The sequence below is a fragment of the Mesoplodon bidens genome (genome assembly GCF_964165515.1).
Source record: "Mesoplodon bidens genome assembly, chromosome: 3".
Classification (NCBI taxonomy): Eukaryota; Metazoa; Chordata; class Mammalia; order Artiodactyla; family Ziphiidae; genus Mesoplodon; species Mesoplodon bidens.
In genome coordinates this window covers 143,792,892-143,806,124 of record NC_138178.1, presented here as the reverse complement: position 1 = coordinate 143,806,124, position 13,233 = coordinate 143,792,892, and the positions used below count along the sequence as shown (strand labels likewise).

General features: G+C 37.6%; 1 protein-coding gene across 3 annotated transcripts in view; it reads right to left on the bottom strand.

The window, feature by feature from the left end:
• GPHN (gephyrin) overlaps positions 1-13,233 on the bottom strand; it is a 639,047-nt gene that overhangs the window by 19,868 nt on the left and 605,946 nt on the right. For all 3 annotated transcript variants that reach the window (XM_081229975.1, XM_081229976.1, XM_081229977.1), the window contains one exon: positions 9,770-9,857. In XM_081229975.1, coding sequence (XP_081086101.1) covers positions 9,770-9,857 — 88 coding nt within the window. The remainder of the gene's footprint in view (positions 1-9,769; positions 9,858-13,233) is intronic.

The window sequence follows — 13,233 nt, the reverse complement described above, 5'->3', positions numbered from 1 at the left end:
TTGCTAACTCCATCCATTCCTCTTTCCTTTTTGTGCTATCATGTATCATATACTCTATATACATTATAAATATGTGTGTGTATATATATATTACTATTATATATATACATTCTACATATACTATACAAACAATATATACTCTATATATCAATATATATTTATATACATTTAAACCTCAAGATATTATTTCATATAATTAACAATTCATTTACATTTACCCACATATTAACCCTTTCCTTTGTTCTTTAGTCCTTTCTGCATTTTCATGCTTCCATAATCTTTCTGCCTGAAAAACTCCCGTTAGGATAGGTCTGTTCAGTTTTTATCTAGTTCAGTTCCACACTAGCTTTTATTTTCTTTCAGCATTTTACAAATGCCATTCTATTGTTCTTTTTCTTTTAGAAGTTATGTTTTGAACACATTGATTTTGTTTTTATTTTTTTAATATTTTATTTTATTTTGGCTGCGTCGGATCTTCATTGTGGCATGTGCGCTTCTCTCTAGTTGCGGTGTGCAGGTTTTCTCTCTCTAGTTGTGGTGCGTGGGCTACAGGGCGCATGGGGTATGTAGTTTGTGGCACGTGGGCTCTCTTGTTGAGGCGTGCAAGCTCAGTAGTTGTGGTGCGTGGGCTGAGTTGCCCTGCGGCACGTGGGATCTCAGTTCCCCGAGCAGGGATTGAACCTGTGTCCCCTGCATTGGAAGACAGATTCTCTACCACTGGACCACCAGGGAAGTCCCTCTATTGTTTTCTGAGTTCCATAACTTCTGTTTAAATCATTTGTTAGTTCTATTTTTGGTCCTTTGAAGGTAACGTGTCCTTCTGGTAAGATTTTTCTCTTTGTCCTTGGTTTTCAGTAGTTTTGCTATGACTACCTAGGTATGGTTTCTTTGTATTTATCCTGCTTGAGATGAGCAGAACTCCTTGAATATCTGGCTTTATGTCTTTTATTAGTTTTGGAAAACTCTCTGCCAGTATCTCTTAAATATTGCTTTAGTTCACTCTCTCCTTTCCTTTTGGGACTCCAATTACACATATGTTACACCTTTCACCAAATCCCATATGTCTTTTATGCTCTTTTCCATATTTTTTCCAAATTTTCGTTTGGTTTTTATAAATAGATTCTAATTTTCTAGTGAAATTCTTTACTTTGTCATTTTTCTTAAACACATTAATTACAGTTTTTAAAAGTCCATATGAGACAATATAAATATCAGGACCATTTTTAGGGTTGTACTATCTTGTTTTCCCTTCTAAATTTTTAGTTATTTTGTGCTATTTCTGGTATTTCTGGTAAAGTCCAAACATTATATATGAAAAAAATTTAGAGGTTTTGAATGATGATACATTCCTCCAGAAAGAATTTAATTTCTTCTGGCAGCTTAACTAAGATTACATTGATATAATCAGAGACTGAGATAATTTGAGGCTCAATTGCAGTCTTTGTGAAGACTGTTTTTTTTTTCCAGTTTGTCCTTATTCTTAGATCACAGCACTTCAAGGGTTTAAACTGAAAGCCTGAGATATTTGCCAGGGTCCCTCCTCCACGGCAAGTCTTGAACTCTTAAGACTGTTGAAAACTCTGCTTATTTTCTTAGCCTTTTAGCTATTCTGTTATGCTTAGATTCTTGGCCTCTTGACCATTACATCATCCCCTGTCCCTCCTGGCTTAGGAATTAGTAAATGCCTTGAGGAAACATATGGTGAAGAATTCCAGTTCAACTTCTCTGTGGTTCACTTTTCTCTGAGATCTTGGTGCCTTGAATCCCATCTGTCTTGGTTGTTCTCTTTGGACACCTTCTTTTTCTTATTCTTTAAAAAATTTACATAGCTTTTATCTATTTATTTTTAATAAATTTATTTACTTATTTTTGACTGTGTTGGGTCTTTGTTGCTGTGCACAGGCTTTCTATAGTTGCAGCGAGTGGGGACTACTCTTTGTTGTGGTGGGCTGACTTATTGCAATGGCTTCTCTTGTTGTGGAGCATGGGCTCTAGGCGTGTGGGCTTCCGTAGTTGTGGCACGGGGGCTCAGTAGTTGTGGCGCACGGGCTTAGTTGCTCCGTGGCATGTGGGATCTTCCCGGACCAGGGCTCGAACCTGTGTCCCCTGCATTGGAAGGCAGATTATTAACCACTGTGCCACCATAGCTTTTATAGTTGTCCTTGGTGGGACAGTTGGTCCAAATAAACCACTCCATCATAGTAGAAACAGAAATCTCCAGGCCTTTCTTATGTGTTCTTATAGTACTATGTCCTCCTGACATCATACACTTAAGTAATACTGCAGTTGCCTGATAACAGATATGTATCCTTTATTGTACTATAAAGTTTGTGAGATCAGAAACCCTCTGTATATATATAATGAGTCCATGGTGATTAGCACATGACTTTCATTCATTCATTTGCTAGTTCAACAAATATTTTTGAGTGCCTACTATGTATGAGGAATTCTATTTGTGCTAGAGATTTAATAGTGCACAAGATACATATGGTCCCTGGCACAAGGATGTCCTGTTATAGTTTACTGGAGGAGGAGACAGCCTAAAATAAGTAAAACAACAAATAAAATAACTATAAAGTGTGGTACATGCTATGAAGGAAAAAAGCAGGTGCTGGGATAGAGAATAACGGTGTGAGGTGGAGAATAAGGAAAGGCCACTTTAAAAGAGGTGGTGAGGATGAGAAGGACTCAGCCATGAGAAGTGTGGAGGGATGAGAATTCCAGGCAGAGGAAAGTATATACAAAACCTTCAAGAGCAGTAAAGAGTGTGTCTAGAACTGAAAAGACAATGGTAGGTAGTGAATGAATAGGAAAGAGGCCTAAGGGGAGGTTGGAGAGACAGGCAGAGGCCATACATGCAGGGCCTTATGGGTAATGATACAGAATTTGGAAAGCATATATGCTCACTACATACTTGTTAAATGAATGAAAGTATTTTATTTTTCTTGAAAAAAAATCATTTCTGTTGTAAAAATGCCCCTTTTCATTCTTTCTGAACATGAAGAAATGCTTCATGTTTCTTGTGATGGAAAGCTTGTACCAGACATAGCAATAAAAGCTGAGAATCATCACTGTTCTTAAGTTTTTGTCTACCTATAGAAGCAGGAAGGACCTCTGTCTGATGTTCTGAAAGCTATATCCAGATAGGAAGAAGAAACACGAATGGCTGAAGGAGACAGGTCTTTCCCTCAACTCAAGTAAGAACAAACAATGTCAGATAAATTATGAAAGACTTTGAAATGGGCAAAAAAGATTATTGGATGTCCAAACAACCTTCTGGGTTATTTGTGCCTTTCATTGTCTTTGTGCTATCTTATAAATATTAAGCTGTAGAAAACTGAGGGTGAACATGATTAGTATCCAAAGAAATGCAAATTAATTCTGTCGGTGGAGGTGTAATTGATTATTCTCCTGTGGATATAGAACAGTTCTGCATCCATTAGCAGACTGATTTCAGCATTTCTGATTACCTATAGGTGTCTCTGTTCTTTGAATTCTTAGAACCAGTTGCAACATCTTACTGGTTCTCTCATTAATTAATGAGTTAAATAAAATCATTGACACATGTTCATTTTATAAAATAAAAAAATACATGAGATTCATGATTTTATCTTTAAAAAACTATACCTTAACAATTCTGAAGGCTCCACTGAGATGCCGCATTGATTTATCTGACAAAACCAAATAAACTCAATTGCCAGAGAAGTGCATTTTATGGGTGGCTTAAACCTGCATACATCTTTCTTTGGTTTCTGGAGTGTATGCCAAGTAGTAATAAAACCTGAAATCTGCTAACTTTGGGTTTCTCTATTTTTGCCTCCTCTATTAATTTTGGTTCTATGCATGGCCAATAAGATATTCCCCTTTGTAGCATCAATGATTGAGAATTCGGTTTTATGGTCTGACCATTTGGTGATTCCTATAAATGGGTGATTGAAATCTATTCTGTTAGGTAAGAGAAGATAATCTGGTTTGTTAGTCTTTCTTGTTTATTTGTCTTACTGTCATTTTGAGCCTAAACCAATTAAGAATTTTGTGACCTCTAGGAAGGAAAATAGCTCTTTATTTGTAGACTAATTTTGTTTGTTTGTTTGTTTCTGTGTTTACTCTTAATCTGTGGTTGAAGTTGTAGAGCTGAAGCTGTATTTTGAAAAAAAAATTTATTTATTTATTTGGCCACGTTGGGTCTTAGTTGTGGTGCTCGGGATTTTCATTGCGGCGAGTGGGCTCTTCATGTGGTGTGTGGGCTTCTCTCTAGTTGTGGCATGTGGGCTCTATAGCGTGCGGGCTCAGTAGTTGCAGCATGTGGGCTCTCTTGTTGTGGCACAAGGGCTCTCTAGTTGAGGCGCACAGGCTTAGTTGCTCTGTGGCATACGGGATCTTAGTTCCCCAACCAGGGATCAAATCCACGTCCCCTGCATTGGAAGGTAGATTCTTAACCACGGGACCACCAGGGAAGTCCCTAAAGCTGTATATTCTTTATGTGTTTGTGTGTCTATGTGTCTGCGATCCAGGAAGGCATTTATCTTGTTTTGTGAGTGTGAAATGTTTTCCTGTTTCTGGAGGGTATTCATAAATTATATGCCTGTGAGACCATCATGCACAGTGGGCCTTCCTTGGAGTATGCTGCGGATTCAGGGTGTCCCCTACCTTGGCTCTCTCCATCTGAATTTGAATGTGATGGAGGTGTTGCAGGGGAAACACAAGACCCGCTCATCCCCAACTCTCTGGTTTAGCAGGACATGAAGAGAAGAGCCCTGATCTTAGGCCCACAATAAAGTTTGCTTTGCCAACGGGGAGAAAAACGAACACACCAAAACACTTCTAATGTCTCTTAAATTAAAGGTACTCTATTCTGATTGATTTAGAGAGATAAGTACTTACATAAATAGAATATTCCTAAAGTTCCCAGATAATAAGAAAATTTATCTTATACTATTTTAAATATGCTGCACTAAAAAAATATTCTTCTTATAATTTTAAGAATCAAGTTCACATATTTAAGGTAAATCTCTGGCAAATGAGACTAGCTTAATTATTTTGGTTAATAAGCAAACCCAGCCATGTTCTTTCTCTTATTTATCAGTGTTAAGTAGGCAAATACATTTTATTTTGCTTGGGTTTGTTTTTTCCTAAAATTATATAGGTTACTTCATCAAAGAGTCTAACGCTATTCTTATATAATATTTAAGACTGTGAAAAATCTAAAATTTGGTTCAATGAAATAGAATCATTATTCTCACAAACTTTTAATTTCAATAGTAATTATGTTTGTAGAATATCAGCTTGAAAATAATTTTCAAGATTTTTAAGTAATTTAAAATATTGAACAGTTATTAAATTGGTTAATTAATGAATAATCATGAGATACCTTGCTTTCTAAGTACAATAGGATACTCGATCACTGCTTACTAAGCATGACTTTTAGTTAATACATTATACTTTGCTTCTTATTTTAATATGCCATAGAGAGGATATATCTTTGGGTCGTGTTAATGAGTATGTTTTCATTTTTGCTACATTAAGAAGGTACAAAGGGGATGTGTGTGGCTGTACAAAGTTGTATTCTGTGTGTTTATGAACTTTGCTAGTCTGCTAAAATGCTTACGTATGATTTGCCAATGATCGATGCCCCCTAATTTTTGCTGTGAAATAGAAATTAGTGATTTTCTTAAACATTATAATAAATATGGGTGGTTGCAATTATGTTAGAAGTAATAATGACAGACAAGTAAAACTATGCATGTTCTTTCATTTTTCAGGAAAAAAAATATTAAAAAAAGTCCAATACTCAAAATACTTGGTCTCAGGACCCTTTACATGCTCTTAAATTAAAATCCATTAAGGATCCCTAGAGCTTTTGTTATGTGGGTTATGTCTATCGGTATTTACTGTATTAGAAATTAAAACTAAGAAGTTAAGAATATTTATTTGTTGGTTCATTTGTAAACAGCAGTGATGAAGCTATTTTATGTATAAGTAACTTATTGTTTATACATTGTTTTATAATTTAAAAAATCTCTTTAATGTTCAGCTTAATAGAAGTCAGGTGGATTCTCTTATTTGCTTCTGTATTCAGTCTGATGAGATATCATAAATCATACAGCCACTGGAAAAACTCACTATACAGTCATGAGAGAAGGAAAATAAAAAAGTCAAATAAAGTTTTAGTTTTACTATGAGAATAGATTTAACATTGCAGACCCACTTAAAGAGTCTCCAGGAACCTCTTTGGTCTGGAGACCACTCTTAGTTCTAAAGTAAAGTGTCAGTTTGTTCTAAAATATAAAAAAAGCATAATAAAGGACAAAACTCTGAAAATGACTTTGATTTGCCTTGGTTTATATTACCTGTGTTTGAAATGAAGCTGAGAAATATATTAAAATTTTAGTAAGTTCACTCAGTTTTTTTTTTTTTTTTTTTTGCGGTACACGGGCCTCTCACTGTTGTGGCCTCTCCAGTTGTGGAGCACAGGCTCCGGACGCGCAGGCTCAGTGGGCATGGCTCACGGGCCTAGCCGCTCCGCGGCATGTGGGATCTTCCCGGACCGAGGCACGAACCCGTGTCCCCTGCATCGGCAGGCAGACTCTCAACCACTGCGCCACCAGGGAAGCCCAAGTTCAGTCAGTTTTGATGAGCTTACTTCTTTGCTTTACTGATTAATGCTTTCCCTAGGATATGTAAGGTTATTCTTTTTGTGTAATATGCCTTTTTGTTTATTTTGTCTTTGATTATTTAAGGAAATAAAAAAGTATAGAACAAAGGTTCCTAATTTATGAATGAGCCAATATTATTTATGATCATGTTACCTTCTATGCTTGTTTTCCAATATTTTATTGTTGCTTTGAAAAATTAGGTAACCAAGTACGTTTCTTAGGTAGCTATGATCCTATCTTAATCAGGTACCCAATTTTTTTTTTTTTGACAACTCTTTTGATTTTGCCTTCTAAAGATCAGATCTAAATTTAGGAAAAAAACAAATTTCAGAATATCTTCTACGCCTAAGACTATGTTTGAAATTTCCTAGAGGGCTCCTAGAAAGTCACGAAGATTTGTTCTTTCATCTTATAAAAAGAGAAATTAGAAATAGTTAGGTTTGTTTGATATGTTACCGTTACAGGAGTTTCGTAGGAAGGGAGTTACTGTTACATCTGAGAAGAAAGGCTCACTGTGCTCTAGGTTAGGTTTATGCAGGTAAAATGTCATTAATATAATATTTCAGAAATTGTATGCTTTATGGGAAGTGTCTGGAGATTTGACAATGCCCTTGCTGTTCATAATATGTTTTCACCCTCAGGGGAAACACTGACCAAAACTTTTATGAAATAGTTACCTACTGTATACCAATAGAGAATCTTACTTATCTTCTGATATTATTGGTTACAGTAATAAATTAAGCACAGATATTAAATATCTACTAGCTAAGGAAAGCCTCTGTTTTACTTTGATGCTGGCCTGAAGGCTCTGCTATATAAGCTACAGTAAATAGTTTGTGTCTGCAACAAAGACAGACTCAGAGCACTAGGGAAAAGGACAATCATAGGTATTTTGAACTATTGATGCTTCAGAGAATAGTCTCTGGGGTACAGGCTGCTGAGGTGATATAGCTTAGATAACTTTTGTACAGTACCAGTGGACTGAGTCAGGAATCCCAGGACTCTTTAGAATGAAAACAGATGGTTTCAAGAAAGCAGACTGCTAAACCAAGATATAGCAGAACAAGAAAAACATGGGACTAAATGAAATATTAAGGGAAATAAAAAATATTTTAACAAATTATTTATTTGTTTGGAATACTGTTGATTAGTTTTAATATTCTATTGCTATATGGCTTTAGATGTGTAAAACAAACTCAAGGAGACCTATATGGTTAATTAATACTTTTGTTGCTAAATAATCAGGGCAAACCTATGAGACCAGTTCTTTTCTGTGATCAGTAATGATCTTTGTGATTATTTTGATCATACGGGGTGGGGGAGACACTGTTAGGAAAAATTAAGAGACTTTGAAATAGGAAGAAACAATTATTGGATGTCCAGTCTAGTGTATCCTTATTGATTATCTACACCTTTCATTGTGTTTGAGAGATTTTACAATTCTGTAGGTGGTGGAAAATTTATAGTAATGCACAAAATTCTTTAGTTTTTAGGGCAAAAAGCAGATACTGTTTACCTGAAACTTTTGGTCTTTTATAAAAATGAAAACTCTTTGCAAAGGCTATGTGAAACAGGAGGAAGTGGGGGTGGGGAGAGATTTTGAGGGAAGCAACTATGGAAGAGTCATTTCTCCTTGGCTGAGAAGAGGATAGAGGTCTGTGGGTCCCACAAGCAGCAGGGGCCCCTTTCCGTTGCCCTAAGACTCCCAGCCTCTCCATAATCCCAGTGTTATTAGCATGGCCCAAAAGAACAAAGACCTGAGATCTAATGGCATGACAAGGACACTCTAGATGTATCCAGCGAAGACTGGTGACCAGATGTGTCTCCTTGATGCTCTGTTGCCTCTTAAGCCCCTCCCAGTTCTTTGGCATAATTTTTGGAGGCAAGTAGTCCTATAATGGCTTAAATAAAATTTCCTGCCAGTTCTGTAGCATAGGTACTCACAGTAGAATTTAAGTTGAATCACATAAATAAATTTCTTGTGTACCTGAGTTCCTGCACTTAAAATTCATGCATGCTACATAATGCTTCTGGATCTTTCCTTGACTAACTTCCCTGTCTTTTCAGTGACTGGTTTTCAGGCTCTGCCCTTGGGCTGAAGCAGATGTTCTCTCTCTTACACTTTTCTTTCTTTCTGCTACTGAAGTACACTGGAATTCTTTTGGGGACTAGAATTTGCAGGCTGGCAGGAGTTTGCTGCATTGATGCTTTCTCTCTTTCTTCCTGGTTCTTCTTTCATGATTCCCCCTCAAGGAGTTAGGAAGGACAATTATTAGCTCCTATGGAATACTCTGGGATGCCCAGTTCCTAAAAATCTCCTAGTAAATTAAAGGTTTAGTGTAAGTATCTTACCACACAGAGAGTAAAAAAAGAAAACCAATATGCTTTACTATATTGGCTGTTGACCTGTGAGCAAATCCCTGGGATAAATGACATCTTTGTTAGCACTAATAACGAAGGTTAAGATCGAGAAGCGTTCTGTTCTTACCATAATTGAGCCACGGTTGCCAAGCCTATGTAAGCTATAAGCTTGTTGCCTCTTCAGAAGTACTGGAAAAGCAAACTTCTGGTCTGCCAAATAGGTACTGTCCCATAATTAAGTTCATTAGCAACTAAGATAAGTTTTATATGAAACACTCCCTGGAAATAAGAAATTTAAATTTTAAGTACTCTTAACTTCAGGGTTTGCCCTCGTGATGCTCAGAGCACGTCAGGCAGTTTGATGGTAATGAAAACAGACATGTTGCAAATTATTTCTTATAGCTTTGCTACAATGTAGACCTCAGCCCCTAGCCTTTGTGATCTTGGGAGAGGACTGCAGCAATCTGCTCTACCCAGGGCTCAAGACCTCTAGGAGACTTTGAGGGAAGACTGACCCAGCAATCTGTCTGCTATGAAGAGAATACCTACCTACATTTTAACACCTTCACTCCTGGATTTAATTTGAGATGGTAAGCTCTCTGACTTATCTGCACTGCATACCTTTTAGAATGCCCAGAAATTTCTGAAGCCCTGTGGATTTTCAGCTTTGTGGGAGTCTGGTTATGGATACCAGATGACTACCACACCACTGTTAATCAACTGCATACTTCATGAACCTCATTTTTTCATACCTTTTCCCCCATGGACACACCCCCTGATGTGATGATGACATCAGCACGACTGATACCCTCATTCAAGGCATTGAGTAAGTCATCTGGGCTGGAAAAAAAATAAAGACAAATAAATTAACACACAAGGAAAAGATTTTAAATATAGTGCCAACTAAAAACTAGACCACCTATTCAACGAGTAGGCATTAACATAAGTACAGCACAAAAGTCTGTACGAAGTGGGAATCAAAAAGGTCTCTGCACAATAAAAGCATAACTCATTGCGGAGAAAGAAACTTGTAAGTGTGGAAGTAGTAGTTACTGGTACTTTCACAGGCTTTTTACTCAACAAGGCAGTATAATGAGGGGAGACAGTGAGGTGTGGATAGGCTGCCTAACCATCCCAGTTTGCCTAGGAATATCCCAGATGTAGTGCTGAAAGTTATATTTCCTAGGGCATTTCAGGCACACCAGGACAGTTGATCACCCTAGGTGTTGGAGACTTAGGACTCTTTAGAGGGAATATGACTTAATTTAGTTAGGCCTTGAGAAATGGGCTGAATTTTTACAGGTGGGAAGGAATGGGAAAGGGCCTTGTAAGCAAGAGGATCAGACTGTGATGAAGCCTGTGGTGTTCTAGATGAATGGGGAAAATGAACTGCTTGAGTGAGAGACCTGACTTGGAACGGCTGGGATAGGTAGTGTAGGGCACGATTTTGGAGGGCCCTCAAGGTCAAGAATTTGAACTCCATCTAATGGGAAAAGGGTGGGGGGGTCCCTAAAAATATAAAGAGCCAGTAGGTGTTTATTGGGAAAAGGGTAGAGAAAAAAAAGAACAAGGAAGGCAGACAGTATGAGATATTTTGAGAGGATAAAGGGACAGGGTGAATGTTAGGGATTGAAATTAGTGAGATTCCTGACAGTCAACTGAAAAGACAAGTGCACCAGGCCCTCTGATTGTACAGATGGAAGGCCTGAGAGGAAGGATGACGTGAAATCAACAGTCTTATCCTATGGATGTTAGAAGGGTTGCAAAGGCCTAACTTGAGATTGATCAAGTGAGAAAAAAACAAAATGCCAAGCATCAGGGTTTCTGGAGGGACAGGAAATCAGGGAATAGCTGAAAGGGACTGTTTAGTCACAATTTTAAATGCATACAAAGCTACTGGGCAATGTGCACTGCACTTGCATTTACCTTCAAATGATGGAGTACAGAAAAGGTGCCTTTTGAGGAATATTTGTTCAGCCTAAACCCTTGTTTTCTAAGAACTTTTTACCCTGTGGAGAAGGGAGGTATTTCCCTCTCTCCCACATAGACATCTAACATGTACATTTAAAAAGGGAACAATCCTGGCTTCTGATGCTCTAGTTCTTGCTTTTAGTCCTTCTTGAGGCCTATTCTTGGTCTTGTGCTCCAGGAGACAATTCTTCCCATAAATCTTCCCATAAATCCCTCCCTTTGCTTAAACTAGAATCAGCAGGTTTTTGTTAACTTGAAATCAAATGATGTCTCAATGGGATAGCATATGTTCTCCCAAATCTCTCATGGTAGTGAAGTTTGTTCATATCTTTTTCCCTTGATGCACTATTCCATGGGAGGATGAGGAGGAGGGAGAGGAGATGAAGGAGGAGGAGGAAGAAGAGGAAAAGGAGGAGGAGGAGATTTGTAACTAGCACAAATTTTATCCAGGGGTGACAGAGGTAAGGAGAGGAACTTGAAATCTACCTGAGAGGCTCTCCAGGAGACAAAGTTGGGAGGTGGCACATTACAGAGATTGAGAGTGTGAACTCTGGAGTCAGACTGCCTGAGTTTAAATCCTGGTGCTACTCCCTGCTGGATGTAGAGCCTTGGACAAGTTGCTAAACCTTTCTTTGCCTTAGTTTTCCATCTATAAAGTAGGGATAGTATTGGGTTGTTATGTGGGTTAAGTAACATAATATATATAAGTTTGTGGGATAGTACCTGGTACAAACTGAGTTTTCATGAAAGGTTGGTTGTTGTTGTTATTACTGTGGTACTGACAAAAGTTATCATACAAACCTAACAACCTGGCAGAGTTCAACTTTAGCATATTTGACTGTTTTTATTTAGGAGAATATCTATGACTAACACAGAAGAAAATCATAGATTGGACCTCAAATACATTCACAGAACTATATGTGAAAAGCCCAAAGGGCTCAATAAATAAGGTAGGCCTGGTTCCAGCCTGAATAGTTCCATTTACTATTAGGTTCTCTTACTGACTCTAGATAAAATTCTCCTGCTCCTCAAGCACTGGCCTGTCCATGAGTGTACCAGAGGTTGTTTGGCTCTGGTGAGCAAGGTCCCAAGGAGACAACAGTAAAAGTTTGAAAAATGGCTCACATGAGGTTCAATCTACAACACAGAGATCCTTTGAAATCATCCAGTTAATTGCTTATGCAGCCAAAAAGATACCCAGGTATTCAATGAAGGTAGGATCTATGTGTAAAACATTAAGAGAACCCCCAAAACTTAAAAAAAATCCCTGACATGAATTTTGAAGCTAATTTGGTTGGGCAACATCTTGAAAGAATTATATTTAAAAATGGGTGTATTTTTGAACTATGTATTTTGAACAGATTTTTCATCAATCTTTTTCATTTAGCTTTAGGGGAAAAGATAACAAATTATTCTTTTGTACTGAAATACTATAAGATATGTATGTGATGGATTCCTGATCACTGCATGCCCAGCACTCTGGTCCCCTTGCCTTGCTGGATCATTAAGCTGAGCCAAATGGTTGGCCTATGGAGTAAACGGGAAAAACATCACAAACACAGGGTGATGTGGAATGTGATTCAGGTGAAGGGATAATGACTATTATCAACACAACATATAATTTTGTGTTAGTATAAGAGACATTAGCTAATTCTACCAATCTTACAATATTTAATTTATAGCTTGTCAACTCTACAGGATTATGGCAAAGTCATTGGAAACAAAGCAGCAGTGACATACACATCAACATCTTTGTAGGTGGGTAAAGTTCCTGGGACAGGCTAGCTGATGGCTGCAAATAAACATACTTTTCAATGATTTTTCCCCCCTTATTCCTTGTTTTCATATTATCTGGGAAAGACTTTTTTCCTATTTTGTAAAACTGCAGAGTCATCAACTCTCCACATGATATTTTCTAACTTGCAGAAATAAACTAAAAGGAATTTTATACCAAGCAAGTCCTTACTGTAATTTATTATGTTTCATAGAATACACTCAATGCTGCTTTCTTCTCTGTGGCTGATGGATTCACAAAAATCACTAAATCTTAAAATTGGAAAGGTCTTTGGGGGTCATTGTGTTCAGTAGCAGAGCTGGGAGCACTCTTTGGGGCTTGCCCTTCTCTATCTCCCTCTGCCCATCTCTTTAGCTCTACTTTCAGTTGCATAGTTCTGGTGTGTGGGATCTAGTAAGAGATCATAGCTTACAGGGGCAGGGACCAATGTATGGCAACTGTCAGAGGATT